Source organism: Musa acuminata, unplaced genomic scaffold, assembly GCF_036884655.1.
Source record: "Musa acuminata AAA Group cultivar baxijiao unplaced genomic scaffold, Cavendish_Baxijiao_AAA HiC_scaffold_412, whole genome shotgun sequence".
In the NCBI taxonomy this organism is placed as follows: domain Eukaryota; kingdom Viridiplantae; phylum Streptophyta; class Magnoliopsida; order Zingiberales; family Musaceae; genus Musa; species Musa acuminata.
Genome location: NW_027020660.1, coordinates 378,605 through 401,771, shown reverse-complemented (window position 1 = coordinate 401,771; position 23,167 = coordinate 378,605). Strand labels below are relative to the sequence as shown.

The 23,167-nt window shown below is 36.0% G+C and overlaps 2 protein-coding genes and 1 long non-coding RNA gene across 3 annotated transcripts; 1 reads left to right on the top strand and 2 right to left on the bottom strand.

Moving 5' to 3' along the window:
* Nucleotides 1-5,524: 5,524 nt before the first annotated feature.
* LOC135658680 (uncharacterized) lies at nucleotides 5,525-6,446 on the bottom strand. The gene is made up of 2 exons (XR_010505544.1): nucleotides 5,978-6,446; nucleotides 5,525-5,815 (listed from the first exon to the last, which is right to left on the bottom strand). It is a non-coding gene; the product is annotated as an uncharacterized LOC135658680 (long non-coding RNA).
* Nucleotides 6,447-7,513: 1,067 nt separating this feature from the next.
* Nucleotides 7,514-17,686, bottom strand: LOC135658703 (uncharacterized). Its single transcript, XM_065176169.1, has 9 exons — nucleotides 17,676-17,686; nucleotides 17,386-17,562; nucleotides 17,175-17,238; nucleotides 16,969-17,073; nucleotides 16,372-16,525; nucleotides 14,873-14,962; nucleotides 13,066-13,121; nucleotides 12,697-12,754; nucleotides 7,514-7,762 (listed from the first exon to the last, which is right to left on the bottom strand). Exons 1-9 carry the CDS (start codon nucleotides 17,684-17,686, stop codon nucleotides 7,752-7,754), a joined length of 726 nt encoding a protein of 241 aa, XP_065032241.1. The 3' UTR covers nucleotides 7,514-7,751.
* Nucleotides 17,687-18,694: 1,008 nt separating this feature from the next.
* Nucleotides 18,695-22,784, top strand: LOC135658702 (uncharacterized). The gene is made up of 6 exons (XM_065176168.1): nucleotides 18,695-19,078; nucleotides 19,180-19,287; nucleotides 19,731-19,884; nucleotides 20,605-20,609; nucleotides 22,018-22,143; nucleotides 22,596-22,784. The coding sequence occupies exons 1-6, from the start codon at nucleotides 19,034-19,036 to the stop codon at nucleotides 22,782-22,784; spliced, it is 627 nt and encodes a 208-aa protein (XP_065032240.1). The 5' UTR covers nucleotides 18,695-19,033.
* Nucleotides 22,785-23,167: the final 383 nt, after the last annotated feature.

Below are 23,167 nucleotides of genomic sequence, written 5' to 3'. Positions count from 1 at the left end.
TAATAAAATTTCAAATTCATTAGCAGTACATAGAGGCAAAAAGGGACAAATCTTAAAGATGACAAATTCTTGAACTAGAGGTGATTGACGAGTTGGGTCAGTCACGCTGAGATGGGTTATAGTAGGGACATGTAAGGCTGATGTGAATCGAGCCAATTTTCTAGTGGGTTTAGATTTCTAAATGAGGATTGAGGAACCAAACTATATAGCTATATGGTCAGAGTGGTTGATCATATTTGGTTTTGCATGTCAGAAGGGGGTTCAAGAAGATATAATTAAAACATTGCTATAAGCAAAACGTATGCTTGACCTTAATATAGCCAACCAGCCAACAGGTCAAGAGTTCTCGACCAGGCTCTGAACTATGTTCATGACAAGTTATCCTAAACAGTCCGGTGGGTTTGGTTTGACTTGGTGCATGTGATTAGAAATTGATGCCTCTACTTAAAGCAGCTGTTCTGTGTTGTAGATCTATGTTCCGTTACATTTAGTTAAGATATATCATAAATCTGGATACAGAGCAACCCTGCTTTTCCAAATAACTGCATCTTGAAAAGTAACTTGATATACAGTCATTCTCCTTTTAAGTTATAGAATTTTGTTAGCCAGCAGCATATACTTCAGCAAATCCACACTGGCCATATTGGTGACCACCGGGATTCCTGGTGTGGAACCTTATATAATTAGTCCATGGTTGCTGTGGCACTTAAGTGCTCATTACTTTAGTTCACACAGATTATACTGGTTAAGTAATGTTTAATGCTTTAGTGATGAAAATTGTAAAATGTGGTAGTCATGCTGCATATTATGTTGCATATGGATATAGGGAAATTCATCCTCCGATGTTTCTTGAGTAGATACAGTAGCATTTCTATAATCCTAGTTTGCCTATTTGATGGGCATCTTGGAGTTGGATATACCTGATGAACACATTTCTTTAGAGCATCATTACCTCTATGGGAGTAATCAAGTTGTGGATTAGTTAGAATCAGATGCTGCTGGAACTATTAGTTATGTGTGGCATGAAGACACCCTAAGGCTTCTGTTAAATCTAAACTTGTGGATTCTTGTGGTTGCATTTTCTCAAGGAGAGGCAAGCAGTGTTTTGTTACAGAAAAGAAAACAAAAAATTAGGCAATTTTGTGTCAAGTTTCTTAGGAGAAATTTAAACCACATTTCAACAGGCAAATAACTTGCTGCACACCCACGTAATGGTATGTTCATGATCACGGTTGCCGTTTGTGACTGTATCAGTTTTCCCAGCTTGACTCGTCTCAATACCACAGTTTGATAATTTTTTGATGTATCAATGAAAATAACGTTTTAGCATTTGCAAGCTAATTAATGGTTGCAAGGACCAAAAGTAAGTTTTTTATATAGTGAAGTGGAAACTGTAAGAAAATTCTATATTTATTTTGTAGGCAGCAAAATTTATCTATGATTTTATATTCACTCAACTTCTGATGAATATCTTGACAATTAATGCAGATTTCTCTTTGAAAGTTGACATATTCTATAAATAGTTACCTTATCACCATAGTATTGTTCCTGTCAATGTCTCAAACGTTATTTAATGCTGCGGTTTTTTTGGGTGTCTGATAACATGTGTTTATTAAGAGAGCGACTTAATTCTTTATTTGTGATTTTTTTCCTGTTTGTTTATTTTGCTGATTGCTTTTCAACCTTTGCTGCTAAAGGTGAAAGCTAATGAAGGGGAGGGCCCGGAACTGCTTAGTAGTGCATCTGACAGCAGTAGCAGTGGGCATGCGGAGTCACTAGCTGCAACTCTTGCAGAACATCGCCAACATTTAGTTAGCATACAGGTCTAGTGATACCGGGATAACACTAATCATTTAGGGGCTAGTCCTCCCTGTAAAATTTCAGACCTTTATCCCTTTACTTTTATGATAATCCTTTTGTATTTTGATTCTTATAATTATTGATTTGTTCTTATCTGAATTTTAAGTGAGCAATCTGGTTGGATTTATTTAAAGCATAATTGAATTTTGTTCAAAAAACTGTATTTTGCCATATTTTCAATCATAACTTCACATTAATCCTTCAATGTCATCTATATTGGGTTCTCGGCCATGTGACACGTTTTCTTGTATGTGGTGTAGGCCTCAACTGTGATTAGGAAACATATCAATAGTTCTAATCACATTGTGGGCATTTCCTTTTTGTGTAAAATCATGAATTTTTTTTTTCCTTTTCTCCCGGTGTTCTGGTTTTTTATTTTGTGTGTGTCTTTACATTAACTTATCCTGCTATTCAGGGACTTGTTGATCAACTAAAGGAAGTCATTCCAGCAATACAGATGTCAATTTCAGATCTCACTGAAGAAGTAAACAATATTTTTTCAACCATGGTAGATGGGTTTAGTGTGCAATCAAGCACAACTGTTCAGTGCCAAAGTGCTGGAAGACAGTTGGTGGATTTGGTAATTATCGATGAGCTTTGTTGATCATCCAAGCATGTAACAACTGTATCAACCATCGAGTGGACATGTCACTCGAATCCCAATCGAATGTCATACTGATCTTAAATTAAGAATTTACCCTTAGCATCACCCAATTTCTTCGAGAAAAAATAATAAATTAGTCGATAACATAAAGCTGTTGGATTTGATAATTATCAATGAGCTTTGTTGATCATCCAAGCATGTAACTGTATCAACCATCGAGTGGACATGTCACCCGAATCGTCGATGAGCTTTTTTGATCATCCAAGCATATAACTGTATCAGCCATTGAGTCCAGCAGATACCTGACCATGCTTGGTGCTCTATCGATGTAAGGCCAGATGATGGGGATAACAATAGAATTTACAGAAAAGATGATGCAAATAAGCGAAGGATGTCACAACCGGAGGCATGGGTGATGCTGAGCTGGGTGACGCTGAGCGAGCGAAGACGAATCAACAGCACCCGTAAGATTGGTTGTGAGAGAAAGATCAGTATTGCTGGCTATGGAAGGTGCCGAGAAACCCGATTAACGATTCTCGACACTATATCGCCGGCGACCATACCGAAAACAAAGCGACGAGTTCAAATCGGAAAGAATCGACACATGAAGATCACTTTTAGGAGGGATCTAGAACATGTACCGGATCTTGATAAGAGGGGAGAACGTAGGAGTCCGCTAGGTCAGAGATCGACAACTCAATTTGGCTGGTCTCAGGAGGCGTCCGGCCAGGGCGATCTACGCTCGCTCGGCGCCGCTTAACCAGTAACATAAAAAACAAAGAAAGGATGATCAGAGTTCTCGATCCAAATTCTATCGCTCGATTTTATACCCAGTCTCGGTAACGGTGGAAAATAAACATTAACTCTTTTCCTCTATTTTTTTAGTTTTTTATTTTATTTTATAAAACAATATTTTTTATGATAACGAAATTATCACTTATCATTAACATAATATCATACAATTAATTGAAACAAGTCGATAGAAAAGATAAAATCAGATAATTATTTATAATCGATTAATGTGAAACATTAGAGTCGATCACCGTCCAACATATATTATCGTGTAGAGATTAGCATATAAAGACGGTTCAAACTTAGCTCCCCTGTCACCCATATGCATAAAATATCAATGGGGGACGTTAAGGTAATTGTAAGCTATATTCTTTATAAAAAAACACAGAAGACTGAAAGGAGAAAAGAAAGCATGGTTATGGTTCTCGACTACGGGAGGGCTGACGGGTGCACTATCATTTTTGGTTTGGCCCGCTTACAATTTACATCGTCGAGTCGGGTTTAAAATCAATTGATCTCGATCCAAATTCTAATACTCGGTTCGGGTTATGCCCAGTCTCGGTAACGGTGGAAAATAGACATTAACTCTTTTCCTCTCTTTTTCAGTTTTTTATTTTGATTTATAAAAAAAATATTTTTTATGATAATGAAATTATCACTTACCATTAAGATAATATCGTATAATTAATTGAAACGAGTCGACGGGGAAGATAAAATCTGATAATTAATTATAATCGATTGATATGAAACATTAGAGTCGATCACCGTCCAACATATATTATCGTGTAGAGGTTAGCATAGAAAGACGGTTCAAGCTTAGCTCTCTTGTCACCCATATGTATAAAATATCGATAGGGGACGTTAGGATAATTGCACGCTATATTCTTAATAAAGAAACACAGAAGACTGAAAGAAGAAAAGAAAGAATGGTTAGGGTTCTCGACTACGGGAGGGCTGACGGGTGCACTATCCTTTTTGGTTTGGCCCACTTACAATTGGCATCGTCGAGTCGGGCTTGAAATCAATTGATCTCGATCAAAATTCTATTGCTCGGTTCGGTTTATGCCCTGTCTCGGTAACGGTGGAAAATAGGCATTAACTTATTTCCTCTCTTTTTCGGTTTTTTATTTTGTTTTATAAAAAAATATTTTTTATTATAACGAAATTATCACTTACCATTAAGATAATATCGTACAATTAATTGAAACAGGTCTTTAGGGAAGATAAAATCTGATAATTAATTATGATCGATTGATATGAAACATTAGAGTCGATCACCGTTCAACATATATTATCGTGTAGAGGTTAGCATAGAAAGACGGTTCAAGCTTAGCTCCCCTGTCACCCATATGCATAAAATATCGATGGGGGACGTTAGGTTAATTGCAAGGTATATTCTTTATAAAGAAACACAGAAGACCGAAAGAAGAAAAGAAAGGATGGTTAGGGTTCTCGACTACGGGAGGGCTGACGGGTGCACTATCCTTATTTGTTTGGCCCACTTACAATTGGCATCGTCGAGTCGGGCTTGAAATCAATTGATCTCGATCCAAATTCTATCGCTTGGTTCGGGTTATGCCTTGTCTCGGTAACGGTGGAAAATAGACATTAACTCATTTCCTCTCATTTTCGATTTTTTATTTTGTTTTATAAAAAAATTATTTTTTTTAATAACGAAATTATCACTTACCGTTAAGATAATATCGTACAATTAATTAAAACAAGTCGATAGGGAAGATAAAATCTGATAATTAATTATAATCGATTAATATGAAACATTATAGTCGATCACCGTCCAACATATATTATCGTGTAGAGGTTAGCATAGAAAGACGGTTCAAGTTTAGCTCCCCTGTCACTCATATGCATAAAATATCAATGGGGGACGTTAGGGTAATTGCAAGCTATATTCTTTATAAAGAAACACAGAAGACTGAAAGAAGAAAAAAAAGGATGGTTAGGGTTCTCGACTACGGGAGGGCTGACGGGTGCACTATCTTTTTTGGTTTGGCCCGCTTACAATTGGCATTGTCAAGATCCACTATTTTTAGGATTATTATGTACTTTTATCATGATTTTTATTTTTTGTGAATCATCATGATTGAGTATAAAGATATGGCGTATTGCGTGATGACGATGTCGTTGTTAGGCATCAATTGAACGTCAAATTTTCTACATCTTGAACAGGGCTTCAGAATACAGTCATAGTCATGGACTTGAATAATAACTTTATAAAAGGTTGCATCAAAGAAATATCACAATCCCGAATGAGATATTTAAGCATATGGAGACTTAATAATACTTTTTCCAAATGTGGAGAGTAGAGGCAACAATAAATTTAATCAAAGTATCTTTAATTGCCTAGTCAGACAGTTCCTATCAAGAAAGTCCTGAAGCACAGGATGTTCCGGAGGCTCCCGGTGTGCCATCCATTCTCGTTCAGAAATTTCAACGCCATCTCATCCTCCAAGAACCCCTCGCGATCTCCTCTTGTTCGATCTTTTTCTTACCCTTCTTGATCTCTCCTTCCCTCTTGTCTTCGATTTTGATCTTTCTTCCCTAATTGAGCGATTTTGATCAGATGATGGAAAACAACGAAAACCCTAGCTCAAGTTGTCATCAAATCAAAGGCCAACGCACTTCACAGAAACAATACAAAAAAAATTCAAGCGCGATAAAGGTATCAGAAAACTAGCTAGGGTTTAGAAGAAGGAAACTTACCTCAACGGGCAAGGAAGACCAGATGCGGATACCGTCGTGCCGAGGGTTTCGTCGTGCCGAGGATTGCGCGATAAAGTCGCAATCTTCAAAGCGAGCGAGCGAGCGAGCGCAAGGGTTCCGCCGTGCCGAGGCTTCCAGAGACACAGAGTTTTGACTCGGCCAGCACGATCTTTTATATCATAGGAATTGAGCCGTGAGGTCGGCATCTGATGGTTGGAGTACTGATATGAGCGGATTGTGCACGGATTCGTCAGGCCACACAATTAATCGAGCCGTGCTTGGGTTTGAGCTCAGTGATTGTGAACTGAATGTGAATTTGTGAAAACATTCGGGTTCGATGAGGCTCCTCGGCTTGGTTCAACCGGATCGATTACTTGGTTGATTCGGATGAGCCTATGGGATGCATAAATATGAAGAATCATTGAAGAGCATTGCAGCTCCAATAAGATAAACAAAACTGGACATATAATTCAATATCACGATTAACAAAATAATAATAATAATAATAATAATAATAATTAGTAATAAATATTGATTGATTCGAATGAACCTAAAAGATTTGCATGGATTCACATCTACATTTCAGAATGTAGTTTTGATCATTGCTGGGCTCTTTTGGATACTATCTAGCTTTTCTAGTAAAAATATGTTTGTGCGCACGGTTGCTTTCTTAGATGACGCTTTTCTAGTAAAAGTATGTTTGTGCGCACGGTTGCTTTCTTAGATGACCTTTTCTCACAAATACATACTGACTTTGCGGAGTACTTAGAATCCCAATTTTATGTGATTGTATCTTCATAACCCATTACCTGTCTGATTCCACATCATTGCTATATCATCATCACTATGGTCTTAGAATTGTTTTCCTCAAATTAAAATGACCAAAACTGCAGTGCCTAGGAAAGGACAAAAGACATCCGTGAAATCAAAGCCGAGGTTTTTAATTTTTATATTACTATCGGTGCGAGGTCTAAAACCAAAGGAAGTAGAAAAACGAAAAAGCAACAAGGATATAAGGTTTGACTTTCTTTTTTTTCTTCCTTTTTCACATTCCATGAAGTACTTTAAGAATATCCATCTTTCTTCAAGAGCTTATTACCCAGCACTTGCAAGCAACCCACTAAGGTTAACAGCAAGCACATGGTTTTGTAGCTGGGTTTAACACAACTGCAAAAAAACTAACATTTCTAAAGGTTATAATAAATAATACAACATCGCAAATTTCCAACTTATACAAGAGCTCATATATAATTGATTCACATGCACCTCGATTCATAAAGCACTTCGAACCACGTTGTCTTTTGGCTTAAGTTAATCTATAAAAGAAGATTACATTTGGAGAACATTATCATGGAAAGCATAGACAACTGACATTGGCCTATACAGGGTTCCTCTACTTGCAACATCCGAGGTAAATCTTACGAAACTTGTCCATCTAACCAGAAAACCCATTTGTAGCACAAGCTGATCTGACAGTTGTTATGTTTCATGTATGCAGTTAGCATTTTGTTTGAAGACAATAGGCAGCAGGCCCCGTGAAAAATAGAATTGCCCATGAATTAGTAAAAGGATTATCATAAAAGTAAAGGGATAAAGGTCTGAAATTTTACAGGGAGGACTAGCCCGTAAATGATTAGTGTTATCCTGGTATCACTAGACCTGTATGCAAACTAAATGTTGGCGATGTTCTGCAAGAGTTGCAGCGAGTGATTCCGCATGCCCACTGCTACTGCTGTCAGATGCACTACGAAGCAGTTCCGAGCCCTCCCCTTCATTAGCTTTCACCTTTAGCAGCAAAGGTTGAAAAGCAATCAGCAAAATAAACAAACAGGAAAAAAAGCACAAATAAAGAATTAAGTCGCTCTCTTAATAAACACATGTTATCAGACACCAAAAAAACGGCAGCATTAAATAACATTTGAGACATTGACATGAAAAATACTATGGTGATAAGGTAACTATTTATAGAATATGTCAACTTTCAAAGAGAAATCTGCATTAATTGTCAAGATATTCATCAGAAGTTGAATGAATAGAAAATCATAGATAAATTTTGCTGCCTACAAAATAAATATATAATTTTCTTACAGTTTCCACTTCACTATATAAAAAACTTACTTTTGGTCCTTGCAACCATTAATTAGCTTGCAAATGCTAAAACGTTATTTTCATTGATACATCAAAAAATTATCAAACTGTGGTATTGAGACGAATCAAGCTGGGAAAACTGATAGTCACAAACGGCAACCGTGATCATGAACATACCATTACGTGGTTGTGCAGCAAGTTATTTGCCTGTTGAAATGTGGTTTAAATTTCTCCTAAGAAACTTGACACAAAATTGCCTAATTTTTTGTTTTCTTTTCTGTAACAAAACACTGCTTGCCTCTCCTTGAGAAAATGCAACCACAAGAATCCACAAGTTTAGATTTAACAGAAGCCTTAGGGTGTCTTCATGCCACACATAACTAATAGTTCCAGCAGCATCTGATTCTAACTAATCCACAACTTGATTACTCCCATAGAGGTAATGATGCTCTAAAGAAATGTGTTCATCAGGTATATCCAACTCCAAGATGCCCATCAAATAGGCAAACTAGGATTATAGAAATGCTACTGTATCTACTCTAGAAACATCGGAGGATGAATTTCCCTATATCCATATGCAACATAATATGCAGCATGACTACCACATTTTACAATTTTCATCACTAAAGCATTAAACATTACTTAACAAGTATAATCTGTGTGAACTAAAGTAATGAGCACTAAAGTGCCACAGCAACCATGGACTAATTATATAAGGTTCCACACCAGGAATCCCGGTGGTCACCAAAATGGCCAGTGTGGATTTGCTGAAGTATATGCTGCTGGCTAACAAAATTCTATAACTTAAAAGGAAAATGACTGTATATCAAGTTACTTTTCAAGATGCAGTTATTTGGAAAAGCAGGGTTGCTCTGTATCCAGATTTATGATATATCTTAACTAAATGTAACGGAACATAGATCTACAGCACAGAACAGCTGCTTTAAGTAGAGGCATCAATTGCTAATCACATGCACCAAGTCAAACCAAACCCACCAGACTGTTTAGGATAACTTGTCATGAACATAGTTCAGAGCCTGGTCGAGAACTCTTGACCTGTTGGCTGGTTGGCTATGTTAAGGTCAAGCATACATTTTGCTTATAGCAATGTTTTAATTATATCTTCTTGAATCCCCTTCTGACATGCAAAACCAAATATGATCAACCACTCTGACCATATAGCTATATAGTTTGGTTCCTCAATCCTCATTTAGAAATCTAAACCCACTAGAAAATTGGCTCGATTCACATCAGCCTTACATGTCCCTAATATAACCCATCTCAACGTGACTGACCCAACTCGTCAATCACCTCTAGTTCAAGAATTTGTCATCTTTAAGATTTGTCCCTTTTTGCCTCTATGTACTGCTAATGAATTTGAAATTTTATTAACAGGAAAGGTTGACTGATGAAGTTGCTGAGATGACTTGTAAATTCTCCTCTGCTCAGATTGAGAAAGTCTCCGGTAGTCCAACTTTGAAACTCCCTCATTTATTCAATCTAACTCCAAATTCATCGGGGAAAGGCCACCAAGCACCAAAGCAGCATCCTGTAGGTAGTCAAACCAATCAGGAAACTTTGCCAGCCCCAAAAACAGTTTCACCTCCATTTACAATTGATGAAGATGGTGAAGCACAAGGTCAGCGCCTTCAGCCATTACCCACTTGAGGCGATATTCAGATGTTGAAGACCAACAGCTATTATCCAGTTTCTACTTTGTTTACATAATAAATAGAGATGAGCAAATTTTACTTGTCTATTCACTATTCCATGTGGTTTAATTTTTCAGAGACTGATGATTATTATGCTCACAACATTCGTCGTTCTGTTCGTGAAGCTGCACTATCAAGCTCATCAAGCAACTCAGAATTGTTGCAGGAAAGAAGCAGTGATGATGGTTCTGAACACTTCTTTATACCTCTATCAACAACAGATGCTGCTTTTCAGAAAGAAATCGACGATGTTCCTGATTACTACAACTGGAGAAATCAACAACTGGTTTTCTCCTCACCACCAGAAGTTCAGGCCCCGATGAACATGACAGATCTTTCCTGTAATGCCAATAGCCAGCAAAGCTTCATTCCAGATATGTTAAATAGATTGAATGGACTGAAGGAGAACAAAAACCTGGCCAGGCTGTTCCAACCATCCACTGAAAAAATACAAAGAATGCATCCTGAAGTCAACGACACTCTGGATCAAGTTTTCTCACCTCCATTGTTACTGGAATCATCATTCTTCCAAGATGCATACGAGGACTTGCTCGGTATGGTTAATATTTCCAGGCATGTGTTGGTATTATTTTTTTCAAACTGCCTAGTGTGGGTGTTGATTTTGGTCTTCACTGTCCACTCTGTTGGCTGAGTGCATTGCTCATAGTTCTTGTTCCTGATTACTACACCGCTAACTGTGGCAACCTTTTTCTTTTCTTCTGCAGCACCATTATCTGAAACTGATGCTGCTCTCATGGAACACTAAGAGTTCCATATCCACCATGGTGGTGGTATTATATGCAGCTGAAGAGAAAGGTTAGATGCAGCCGTCTTGGTCGAGGGCCAACATCATACATTCGTTTGCGATGGTGACTAACTTAGGCAACTGAAATGTAAGGGTTTCTAATTCGAGCTTGAATCGTGTGATGTAGTCTAATTTTACACTCGATTCCACTGTTGTTGTTGGTTGTTTTGATGATGCATCTATCTAACTATCATTTTCTCTACCCGGTCATTGTGTAGCAGCTGTAATTATGCTGTATCTTTTCATACTTAACAAAATGTCCTTACCCTTCAATGGCTTGTTTTGTATTTGCGGGTCAGATCTTTTGTTATCGTCATGGGTAAATATTGGTGACGTGTGGACTGCAAGTTATATAATTCGGCATTATGTGAATCAGGTTTTTGTGCACAAGCAATCACTTTGCCTACAAATGACTCGTGGAGAATCCTCTGTAACCCATATGCAAATCAAAATTCTAATTGCATATAACTATCACAATTCTCCGTAACCACAGAGAAATGCAATTCATTAATTTTACCTTCGAAACCACTATTTTTAAGATCTTTGTGCGATGCAAATTCTCAAAGAATTGGACATCTCGAGCAAGTTTAGCAAGACTCATCTAGCTGGTGGGTGGTGGTGGGCTCAGTCCTGGTCATCACAAATTATGGAATTATCACGGACTCACCCATCCTTCACCACAACTTTCTTGATGGCCGGCATGCTTCCTTCATGGCAAAATCTTCTTGCTCTTTTTCTGCTTGAGCCTCTTGCTGTGCTCATCTGATGATTTTTCCTGTTTGAGGGGTGGCAAGACACTATTGTCTTCAGATTCAGCTTGACTTAATACATGGGCTTCACTTGTTTCATCATCGTATTGGTCCCCAGTCTTTCTTTTCTACTTGACTTTACCAACTCTCTTCCTTTTAGATGCTTTCTTACCGCTAGAGATTGGCAATTCATCATTATCTACGGTTTCAGTATCATCGCATACTTGTAGATCAGCTTGTTGATCACAAGTATTGCCATTGGAACCTGTTTAACAAGAATTTTGAGACATTATCAAATTGTTTTACATGACGAACGAGTTCCTTACAGATTTTCTAACATTAATTAAAGAAGAAAACCGACCTATTCTAGAACATGATTTAGGTAAAAAGCTACCAACAATCTACATGTACAATTTGTTCCAACATCACTGTGCTGACAAGCACTGCCACAAAACATGCCTATTTGTCTGTGTTTCATAATACCCAAACACAAATACTTCATAGGCTAGCCAGATTTTTTTGTGTGGTAGAATACTTGACCAAACCTAAATGGAGGTACCATGACTAAAGATTCAACAATAACTAATGAGATGCCCATGACCACTGGGAACCAGAAGAGTCCTGATGGTAAGGCTTGTCTAAATCATTTGCTGTTAATAGTGTAATACAGTAAATTTATTGCCAATGATGTAAGAAGTCCATGGACTGATATTACTAGTAACTAGCACACATGGGCATGCTGTTGCTCAGGTATGTATACTCTTGAAACCCTGATATTTTATCAAACTATATAAATCTGAACACATGGAATATGTTTTGATTGGGTTTTATTTCAAATTTAGTATGCATTTAGGGCTTCGTTCATCATAACAAGTGATCCAAATTGTACCAAGTGGGCCTTGTCATGTGACCCAAATTGCCTAAGCCCATGCATTATCAGCATCCCTGTCAGGTCATTTGCCTAAGTGGGATTATTAGGAAGTCACAGTCTACCCTAACCAAATGGAGATGTCCTCAACAGAACTGGCTCAAAATCTCACTCAAGTACACTATTATCATGGTGTACATGATGTTCACGGTGTTAACCCTAAAGCTAGTTGACCTACTAATCCATTATTTGTATGGAGGTTAGCTATGTTTTAGATAGGACTTAGTTGACCTACTAATCCATTATTTGTATGGAGCAGAAACAGACACACGAGATGTTAACCATGTTAGTTATTTGAAATAGGTCAATCAAGTTATATGTACTAATATCACATTCATTTCCAATGTGAATCTACCGAAGTATCAAGTTGTATAGAGCCATAGAGCATGTAAATGTGAATTTGTAGCGTCAAATCCAAATTGTTAAATAAGTAATACCTTCGTCTGAGAAATGTGAATCGATCACCACATTTGTTAGATGTTGCTTGAGGAAAACCTATTAAAAAAAGAAATATACTCAATGATAGGTTTATACAAACCAAAAAGAAAATGTGAACTGTTTGCAAGCACAAGTTCTTGAACCTATGCATTCCTCTACAATATGCATCCAGTTACCCCAGTATAACCTATAAATTAATGGGCTTTACATGAAACATGAATCTAAACCAAGAGGAAGAACTAAATTGCAAAGCACCACCAAACTTAAATTCCCTTCTTTAAAAATGTTCTATTATATGTAAGCCAATGGATATTGAAAATTTTGTTGAAGCAAGATCCATTTATGAACTGATAGTAGTTATAGCATACCGCAGATAGAAGTTGTCTCGTCTTTGCATCCCACACACGCAAAGAGCTGTCCAATCCTATAAACCAATATCATCATTAAGCATGACCTTATAAACCTACGACCAAAACACTAATGCATAATGTGGCGAGTAAAGAACTAAGGCTTCCACCAAAGCATAGTTTGACATATTACTTGTGAAGACATGACATATGAAATTAAAAATATTTCATGCTTAACTATAGTTTTACCAAAAAAAACTCATAGCAAGAATATATATTACAGTTTCAAACATGACAAGAAATTTCAGACAAAGCTCTAGGACCAACAAAATAAGAGAAAAAGATTCTCTTACGTCTTCCACGTTCAAAATTATAGTTAACATTTAGTAAAAAGTAAACTTGAATTTGCAAGGTACACGTCACCACAAACAAGTATCCCAAAGTATGGCAGTACACTTTTCAGAATGTATCATCTTTTTAAATTACCAACAAGAGAACTTCCAAAACAACACATCCAAATATTACAAATGATGTCCATCTGATGCCGAGTCTAATGAGGTGGGAACTACCTAAAACTTGATGATGCTTACTGCTACCATTGAGATATTTTCTTCAATAAAATCTGTCAACATGACATAGCTAGAAATGAGAATTTCACACTAGGCTTGTGGTGTACTGCCCCAATGGCTAATCCAATCAAATTGGGGATTGGGTCAAGGTCGATGTCGGACCCAGGGTTGGGTTATAATTGTTCAAAACTAATCAGGACCAGGACAAGAACAATATCACCTATCCCCATCCCCATCTCAAGCCTCCCCCATCCTTTCTCCACGTATCCGACCGCACCAGAAAAAAACCCCAGCAATTTCATATAAGTAATTTCCCTACTATCTTGTTAATATAATTAAAGAATATATCAATAGTAAAAAATGTATTCATAAGCTATGAGATAACAGTTACATCAATCTTTGTTGGGTCGGAGATGGTACTAAGTTTATGAACCCGAGTCAAAGATGAGGCAAGGTCAGGGGACTTGGCTCAATCCAATTCAACTGGGTCGGGTTTGAACAGATTTGACAGGAAAACAGGCATAATCACGGTTGAATTGGGGTACAATTTTCCAAAACCGATTTAGGTCCAAGACAAGGACAGATATCACCTAACCCAACCCCAAGCCTGCCTGCACCATCCCATCTCACCCCAATGGAAAAAATGAACCCCCAACTATCTTGCAAATATAACTGAAGCATATGCCAATAATAATACATGTATTCTCGTAGGAAATTCATGTAGTGGTAAGACAGTTAGTACCATTAAATTTTTGTGTGGGTCAGGGATGGTAATAAATTTATAAACCCGAGTCGAAGATGAGCAGGATGAGGGCCGTATGTTAGACATAACACTCTGGTTTTCATTAGAAACACAAACAAAAGGATGTTTATCTTTAACAAAGTTGATTGTAAAATAACTCCCAATAAACCATGAAAAGTATGTCAAACATTGACCTTCAAGATGAAACAGTATGCACCCAGTAATTTCTCTTGAAATGAAGCAATGAGAATTTTTAAAGGATAAAATCCAAAAATGGCTGATAATCCATGGAGGATCGTTACTCAACAAATCAAAGAACAATAGAAAGCTTGAAAAGTTACATTAAATGAAAACCACCAAATATATTAAATTTGGTATATCTGAGTTATAAACTAAAAACTTCCAACATGGAACACTATTCTCTTTCCTTTTTTTCGAGGAAACAAAACACTATTTTGTGCCATGGTAGAAGTAAAGTTGACTGAATATGTTGAATTAACAGTATACAACTTCTTACCACAAGATGCTATCACGGGAAGTTCTGGATGTCTCGCTATAGATCTGATGCTTCCAGAGCACTTACCAATAAAGCATCCCATCAGTTTTCCTGAAAACAAGGAAATCGACTGCCATCTAGTCAACATCAGGAGTTAGTTCTAAATATTAGTAACCCTGAATCACTTGAATCACCAGGGGCCAATTCATCATTGATAGAAGCTAATTATTAACTGTCTAACAGGTGATACAAATGTGAAACCATTACAAGAAAACTCAGATATTTCAAAATAATAAGCATCAGAATAACGGTAAATACTACAATTCAAAAAACTAAAATGAATGGTACTACCCAATATTTTAACAACACTAGGAATTTGAATTGTTAAATAAAATTTTTCAGCTATAAGCATGTCCTAGCTTCAAGCTCACATTGGAAAAATCTACTCAGTTAATTAGATGAAATATTATTACTTGAACTAAGTTAATAACAGAAAATAAAAGTTCCAAGTGAGTCAAGCTAGTTCCGTCTCTGATAATGAGCTCACTTCATTAACATTCTTTGGACCAAATCCTTAATCCAAGAGCACAGGTCACCAAAAATGTAAACATAAAGCATGAACTTCTCAGAAATGACAGAAAGCATTACTGCACAAAAACCAGGAGGATGACTATACCGCACATAGTTAAGAATAGTTGAGCCAGTTCATTGACAATGAAAAGAAATTAGAACATCATGTAATCAACTGAGAAAACTATGTAATATAGAAGTTAGGATAATTTCCTTTTTGCATACCATACCTGCAACACATGTCACATTCAAACCTTTAGTTTCCTTGTTGGAACTGACTATTCCTGGTTCAATATTCTTAATTCATGTTGAGTCTTAAACTTTTTTTACGATTTCATAAAGGCCTTCAACATCAGCTGATTGCTTCTAAAATTGCTTATGATGTAGCCACATATATTGTCTGACATAAAACTGTTTGAAAGAATTTTCTGTTCTACTGAAAGTTTTAACTCCAACAATTTGACCATAAAGGAATAACAAGTTGAGGTTCATCGGACAGCCCAAAAACTAAAAAGGTTTTATCGATGAAATAAAATAAGAAACCGTGATAATTTTGTCCATTATGGTAATAGGACTTAATTTATTATGGGAGTAGGAACAAGTAGCTAGACATCTGATAAATGTCTATAAGAATCAAAGAGTCTTAGATATGAGATTATAACTAAACGACAATCAGAGAAAGGATCTGATCAAGAAATTATATCCAATCAAGAAATTATATCCACAAAAAAAGAAAACAAAAGAGAAATAAACAAAACAGCTAAATATAATTAACAATGTAGTTGCACAGTGACCTTGTAGAACTATGACTTTCACTAGTTCTCATACATTAAATTTCAGAATCATGAGATTATGATCATAAAAAACAACAAACTAAAGAGGATGAATGAATCAGGTAAATAAAATTAAAGCATAGCCGCATGGTGTACATTTAGAACTATGACTTTTACCTGTTCTCATATCAAATGAAGCAAGATCCCCAGAACCATTGCCTATATAGACTGTATAGCCATCTAGATCTTCACAAACTGCTTTAATTGGAGATTCTCTAAAGTCGACTGAAATTATAGGTCTCCTCTGTGCTGAAGTGTCATAAAGACGAACCTATCACAAGATATAATTTTTAACAAATAAGAGAATAACAGCATACTGGTCATTAAAATCTCATGCGGACTGAGTAATTAGTTTACATCATTTTCTCAACTTCTAAAGCAATGGGTCAAGAACTATTAACCATATACAAAAGATTCATTAACCAGGATAGACCATATGGTCAAGAATATTTCAACATTAATCAATAAACAGAAGAAAACTGTTTATTAACTACAAGTTGGTTAACACTCCAAATGTGCAAGCAGTATTTGTAAAAAAGTTTGGTCAGGCACTGTTATCATAAAATCAAACTTAAGACTTTCAAATGTATCCTCGATCTCATGGCAACAATTGCAAAAGTTGTCGAAAGACTTACAATAAAAGTTATACTCCCAACTATTAGCATTTTTTAGCTTGTAAGCTACAACTAGTAAACATATTTCATAGTGCCATACCTGATGATTGATCGTGCCAGCCACAACTTTTCTATGGTCATCTTCACTCAGAAAAGTTGCAGCAGTAAACCAAGTTGGAGAGAATATACCAAGTCTATTAGGAGGCTACAAAAGACAAAGAGCAAACCGATAGAATCTTCATAATCAAAATACAAATAGACCAGAAACTCTCATTAAATTGCACTAATAAGAATGAAGTGACTCACAGATTTTGCACTCCAGATCTTACTGCATTTTCCAAGATCCCACATGTTCAATTCAATGCCATTCCTGAGAGAAAAGAAAACACAAATTAAAGTACTAGGCCAAAATTAGGCAATATAACAACCTTTCAAATTTTTATTAAAGAGGCTGTCACCCATGAATATAATTGCAACAAACTCATATACATTTCTTTAACAGCTTACGGAAACTTACCCTCCAAATAAGGCATAATTCTCACTTTTATCCACTGAAGAACATATTATTTTACCAGAAGAGCATACATTCCATGTAATATGAGAAGCAGTAGTTGAGTTTTCTGGCGCATCACCGACGGGAATGGACCTCAAGCAAGCATTACCCTTTTCCAGACAGGTAAGTAATGAAACTGACCTGAAAAACATAAGGATTGAATGAATATAAGAATGTGCATGCAATTCGAGATCACAACTAAAGTTTGTAAGTAACAGTACCACCATGAACTAAATTTTACTCGATAGATGTACAGAATTTCCATTCTTGCATACAGATGCATGCATATGCAAAATCATTGTGAATATACGTCAGCTAGTTCTCCTCTCTTTATATCTTTAATCTCATAACAGTTCGACGTGTAAAATATTCTTCTACCTTCTAGACATGACACTTGTAAATTGTTTGCTATTCTTTGCAGCTTTTGGCTGTTGCTCGCAAGAATGGTTCGGTAAGTTATCATATATGAAACAAGAGAAAACCCTCTTTTTCTAGGTTGTTGAAACATGGGATATTCTATGAATTCCAGGTTGAGTGTCTAAATCCTATTAATGGAGAGGCTTTGGGCATCACTAAGATCGATCAACCCTTATCACTGGATGGCTCTCTTAATGATGATCATGTTGTTGGATTGCATCTCTTCAAAACTAAAGGAATCGATGTTCCATCAAGGTAACATAAATAAATGCCATAGTTCATAGCTCATAGCAGATGAAGCATTTTTTTGAACTTGTATCCGAACATTTTACCAATCTGCTGTACCTAAGATATATTCTGTAGAAACTTGTTCATGTGAAAGAGTATCACAGATGGTTGAATTAAAATTTTAGCACCTGCCCAATTTGCATTTAGGGGGTCAAACCTATGACACTATCATGTTTAAAAGACTGCTGCAGGCATATGTATCTGCAGGACATTGAATAAAAAAGTTCAGAGAGATTATTCTTGCTTTCAGCACTTACTCCTGTATTTGACATCCCAAGGTTCCAATGTATATAGATAGTGAAACTTAATACGAAGGTTTATCTAGTGATTCAAGAGCAAAGCTTTGTGGACAAAGAAAGTTGTATTAGAACTAGAAGAGAGGAGAACTAGCTGACGTATATTCACAATGATTTTGCATATGCATGCATCTGTATGCAAGAATGGAAATTCTGTACATCTATCGAGTAAAATTTAGTTCATGGTGGTACTGTTACTTACAAACTTTAGTTGTGATCTCGAATTGCATGCACATTCTTATATTCATTCAATCCTTATGTTTTTCAGGTCAGTTTCATTACTTACCTGTCTGGAAAAGGGTAATGCTTGCTTGAGGTCCATTCCCGTCGGTGATGCGCCAGAAAACTCAACTACTGCTTCTCATATTACATGGAATGTATGCTCTTCTGGTAAAATAATATGTTCTTCAGTGGATAAAAGTGAGAATTATGCCTTATTTGGAGGGTAAGTTTCCGTAAGCTGTTAAAGAAATGTATATGAGTTTGTTGCAATTATATTCATGGGTGACAGCCTCTTTAATAAAAATTTGAAAGGTTGTTATATTGCCTAATTTTGGCCTAGTACTTTAATTTGTGTTTTCTTTTCTCTCAGGAATGGCATTGAATTGAACATGTGGGATCTTGGAAAATGCAGTAAGATCTGGAGTGCAAAATCTGTGAGTCACTTCATTCTTATTAGTGCAATTTAATGAGAGTTTCTGGTCTATTTGTATTTTGATTATGAAGATTCTATCGGTTTGCTCTTTGTCTTTTGTAGCCTCCTTCTAATAGACTTGGTATATTCTCTCCAACTTGGTTTACTGCTGCAACTTTTCTGAGTGAAGATGACCATAGAAAAGTTGTGGCTGGCACGATCAATCATCAGGTATGGCACTATGAAATATGTTTACTAGTTGTAGCTTACAAGCTAAAAAATGCTAATAGTTGGGAGTATAACTTTTATTGTAAGTCTTTCGACAACTTTTGCAATTGTTGCCATGAGATCGAGGATACATGTGAAAGCCTTAAGTTTGATTTTATGATAACAGTGCCTGACCAAACTTTTTTACAAATACTGCTTGCACATTTGGAGTGTTAACCAACTTGTAGTTAATAAACAGTTTTCTTCTGTTTATTGATTAATGTTGAAATATTCTTGACCATATGGTCTATCCTGATTAATGAATCTTTTGTATGTGGTTAATAGTTTTTGACCCATTGCTTTAGAAGTTGAGAAAATGATGTAAACTAATTACTCAGTCCGCATGAGATTCTAATGATCAGTATGTTATTATTCTCTTATTTGTTAAAAATTATATCTTGTGATAGATTCGTCTTTATGATACTTCAGCACAGAGGAGACCTGTAATTTCAGTCGACTTTAGAGAATCTCCAATTAAAGCAGCTTGTGAAGATCTAGATGGCTATACAGTCTATGTAGGCAATGGTTTTGGGGATCTTGCTTCATTTGATATGAGAACAGGTAAAAGACATAGTTCTACACGTACACTATGCGGCTATGCTTTAACTTTATTTACCCGATTCATTCATCCTCTTTAGTTTGTTGTTTTTTATGATCATAATCTCATGATTCTGAAATTTCATGTATGAGAACTAGTGAAAGTCATAGTTCTACAAGGTCACTATACAACTACATTGTTAATTATATTTAGTTGTTTTGTTTATTTCTCTTTTGTTTTCTTTTTTTGTGGATATAATTTCTTGATTGGATATAATTTCTTGATCAGATCCTTTCTCTGATTGCCGTTTAGTTATCATCTCATATCTAAGACTTTTTGATTCTTATAGACATTTATCATATGTCTAGCTACTTGTTCCTACTCCCATAATAAACTAAGTCCTATTACCATAATGGACAAAATTATCACGATTTCTTATTTTATTTCATCGATAAAAACTTTTTAGTTTTTGGGCTGTCCGATGAACCTCAACTTGTTATTCCTTTATGGTCAAATTGTTGGAGTTGAAACTTTCAGTAGAACAGAAAGTTCTTTCAAACAGTTTTATGTCAGACAATATATGTGGCTACATCATAAGCAATTTTAGAAGTAATCAGCTGATGTTGAAGGCCTTTATGAAATCGTAAAAAAAGTTTAAGACTCAACATGAATTAAGGATATAGAACCAGGAATAGTCACTTCCAACAAGGAAACTAAAGGTTTGAATGTGACATGTGTTGCAGGTATGGTATGCATAAAGGAAATTATGCTAACTCCTATATTACATAGTTTTCTCAGTTGATTACATGATGTTCTAATTTCTTTTCATTGTCAATGAACTGGCTCAACTATTCTTAACTATTTGCGGTAAGTAGTCATCCTCCTGTTTTTTGTGCATTAATGCTTTCTGTCATTTCTGAGAAGTCCATGCTTTATGTTTACATTTTTGGTGACCTGTGCTCTTGGATTAAGGATTTGGTCCAAAGAATGTTAATGAATTGAGCTCATTATCAGAGACGGAACTAGCTTGACTCACTTGGAACTTATATTTTCTGTTATTAACTCAGTTCAAGTAATAATATTTCATCTAATTAACTGGGTAGATTTTTCCAATGTGAGCTTGAAGCTAGGACATGCTTATAGCTGAAAAATCTTATTTAACAATTCAAATTCCTAGTGTCGTTAAAGTATGGGGTAATGGGTAGTACCATTCATTTTAGTTTTTTGAATTGTAGTATTTACCGTTATTCTGATGCTTATGATTTTGAAATATCTGAGTTTTCTTTTAATGGTTTCACATTTGTATCACCTGTTAGACAATTAATAATTAGCTTCTATCAATGATGAATTGGCCCCTGGTGATTCAAGTGATTCAGGGTTACTAATATTTAGAACTAACTCTTGATGTTGACTAGATGGCAGTCGATTTCCTTGTTTCAAGAAAACTGATCGGATGCTTTATTGGTAAGTGCTCTGGAAGCATCAGATCTATAGCGAGACATCCAGAACTTCCCATGATAGCATCTTGTGGTAAGAAGTTGTATACTGTTAATTCAACATATTCAGTCAATTTTACTTCTACCATGGCACAAAATAGTGTTTTGTTTCCTCGAAAAAAAGGAAAAAGAATAGTGTTCCATGTTGGAAGTTTTTAGTTTATAACTCAGATATACCAAATTTAATATATTTGGTGGTTTTCATTTAATGTAACTTTTCAAGCTTTCTATTGTTCTTTGATATGTTGAGTAACGATCCTCCATGGATTATCAGTCATTGTTTCATTTCAAGAGAAATTACTGGTGCATACTGTTTCATCTTGAAGGTTAATGTTCGACATATTTTCATGGTTTATTGGGAGTTATTTTACAATCAATTTTGTTAAAGATAAACATCCTGATGATTTTATATTCACTCAACTTCTGATGAATATCTTGACAATTAATGCAGATTTCTCTTTGAAAGTTGACATATTCTATAAATAGTTACCTTATCACCATAGTATTGTTCCTGTCAATGTCTCAAACGTTATTTAATGCTGCGGTTTTTTTGGGTGTCTGATAACATGTGTTTATTAAGAGAGCGACTTAATTCTTTATTTGTGATTTTTTTCCTGTTTGTTTATTTTGCTGATTGCTTTTCAACCTTTGCTGCTAAAGGTGAAAGCTAATGAAGGGGAGGGCCCGGAACTGCTTAGTAGTGCATCTGACAGCAGTAGCAGTGGGCATGCGGAGTCACTAGCTGCAACTCTTGCAGAACATCGCCAACATTTAGTTAGCATACAGGTCTAGTGATACCGGGATAACACTAATCATTTAGGGGCTAGTCCTCCCTGTAAAATTTCAGACCTTTATCCCTTTACTTTTATGATAATCCTTTTGTATTTTGATTCTTATAATTATTGATTTGTTCTTATCTGAATTTTAAGTGAGCAATCTGGTTGGATTTATTTAAAGCATAATTGAATTTTGTTCAAAAAACTGTATTTTGCCATATTTTCAATCATAACTTCACATTAATCCTTCAATGTCATCTATATTGGGTTCTCGGCCATGTGACACGTTTTCTTGTATGTGGTGTAGGCCTCAACTGTGATTAGGAAACATATCAATAGTTCTAATCACATTGTGGGCATTTCCTTTTTGTGTAAAATCATGAATTTTTTTTTTCCTTTTCTCCCGGTGTTCTGGTTTTTTATTTTGTGTGTGTCTTTACATTAACTTATCCTGCTATTCAGGGACTTGTTGATCAACTAAAGGAAGTCATTCCAGCAATACAGATGTCAATTTCAGATCTCACTGAAGAAGTAAACAATATTTTTTCAACCATGGTAGATGGGTTTAGTGTGCAATCAAGCACAACTGTTCAGTGCCAAAGTGCTGGAAGACAGTTGGTGGATTTGGTAATTATCGATGAGCTTTGTTGATCATCCAAGCATGTAACAACTGTATCAACCATCGAGTGGACATGTCACTCGAATCCCAATCGAATGTCATACTGATCTTAAATTAAGAATTTACCCTTAGCATCACCCAATTTCTTCGAGAAAAAATAATAAATTAGTCGATAACATAAAGCTGTTGGATTTGATAATTATCAATGAGCTTTGTTGATCATCCAAGCATGTAACTGTATCAACCATCGAGTGGACATGTCACCCGAATCGTCGATGAGCTTTTTTGATCATCCAAGCATATAACTGTATCAGCCATTGAGTCCAGCAGATACCTGACCATGCTTGGTGTGTTAGGATCGAGAGCACTAAGAGGGGGGGGGTGAATTAGTGCAGCGGAAATCTTACAGCGATTA

What these genes read in the sequence shown, in the direction of transcription:
- LOC135658702 (XM_065176168.1), top strand. Translation starts at nt 19,034, where the DNA reads ATGTGGGATCTTGGAAAATGCAGTAAGATCTGGAGTGCAAAATCT. An exon ending in CTGGCACGATCAATCATCAG is followed by an intron (nt 19,288 to 19,730) that starts GTATGGCACTAT and finishes ATCTTGTGATAG; the next exon opens with ATTCGTCTTTATGATACTTC. An exon ending in AACATTTAGTTAGCATACAG is followed by an intron (nt 22,144 to 22,595) that starts GTCTAGTGATAC and finishes CCTGCTATTCAG; the next exon opens with GGACTTGTTGATCAACTAAA.
- LOC135658703 (XM_065176169.1), bottom strand. An exon ending in AGATCTGGAGTGCAAAATCT is followed by an intron (nt 17,074 to 17,174) that starts GTGAGTCACTTC and finishes TGTCTTTTGTAG; the next exon opens with CCTCCTAATAGACTTGGTAT. An exon ending in CTGGCACGATCAATCATCAG is followed by an intron (nt 16,526 to 16,968) that starts GTATGGCACTAT and finishes ATCTTGTGATAG; the next exon opens with GTTCGTCTTTATGACACTTC.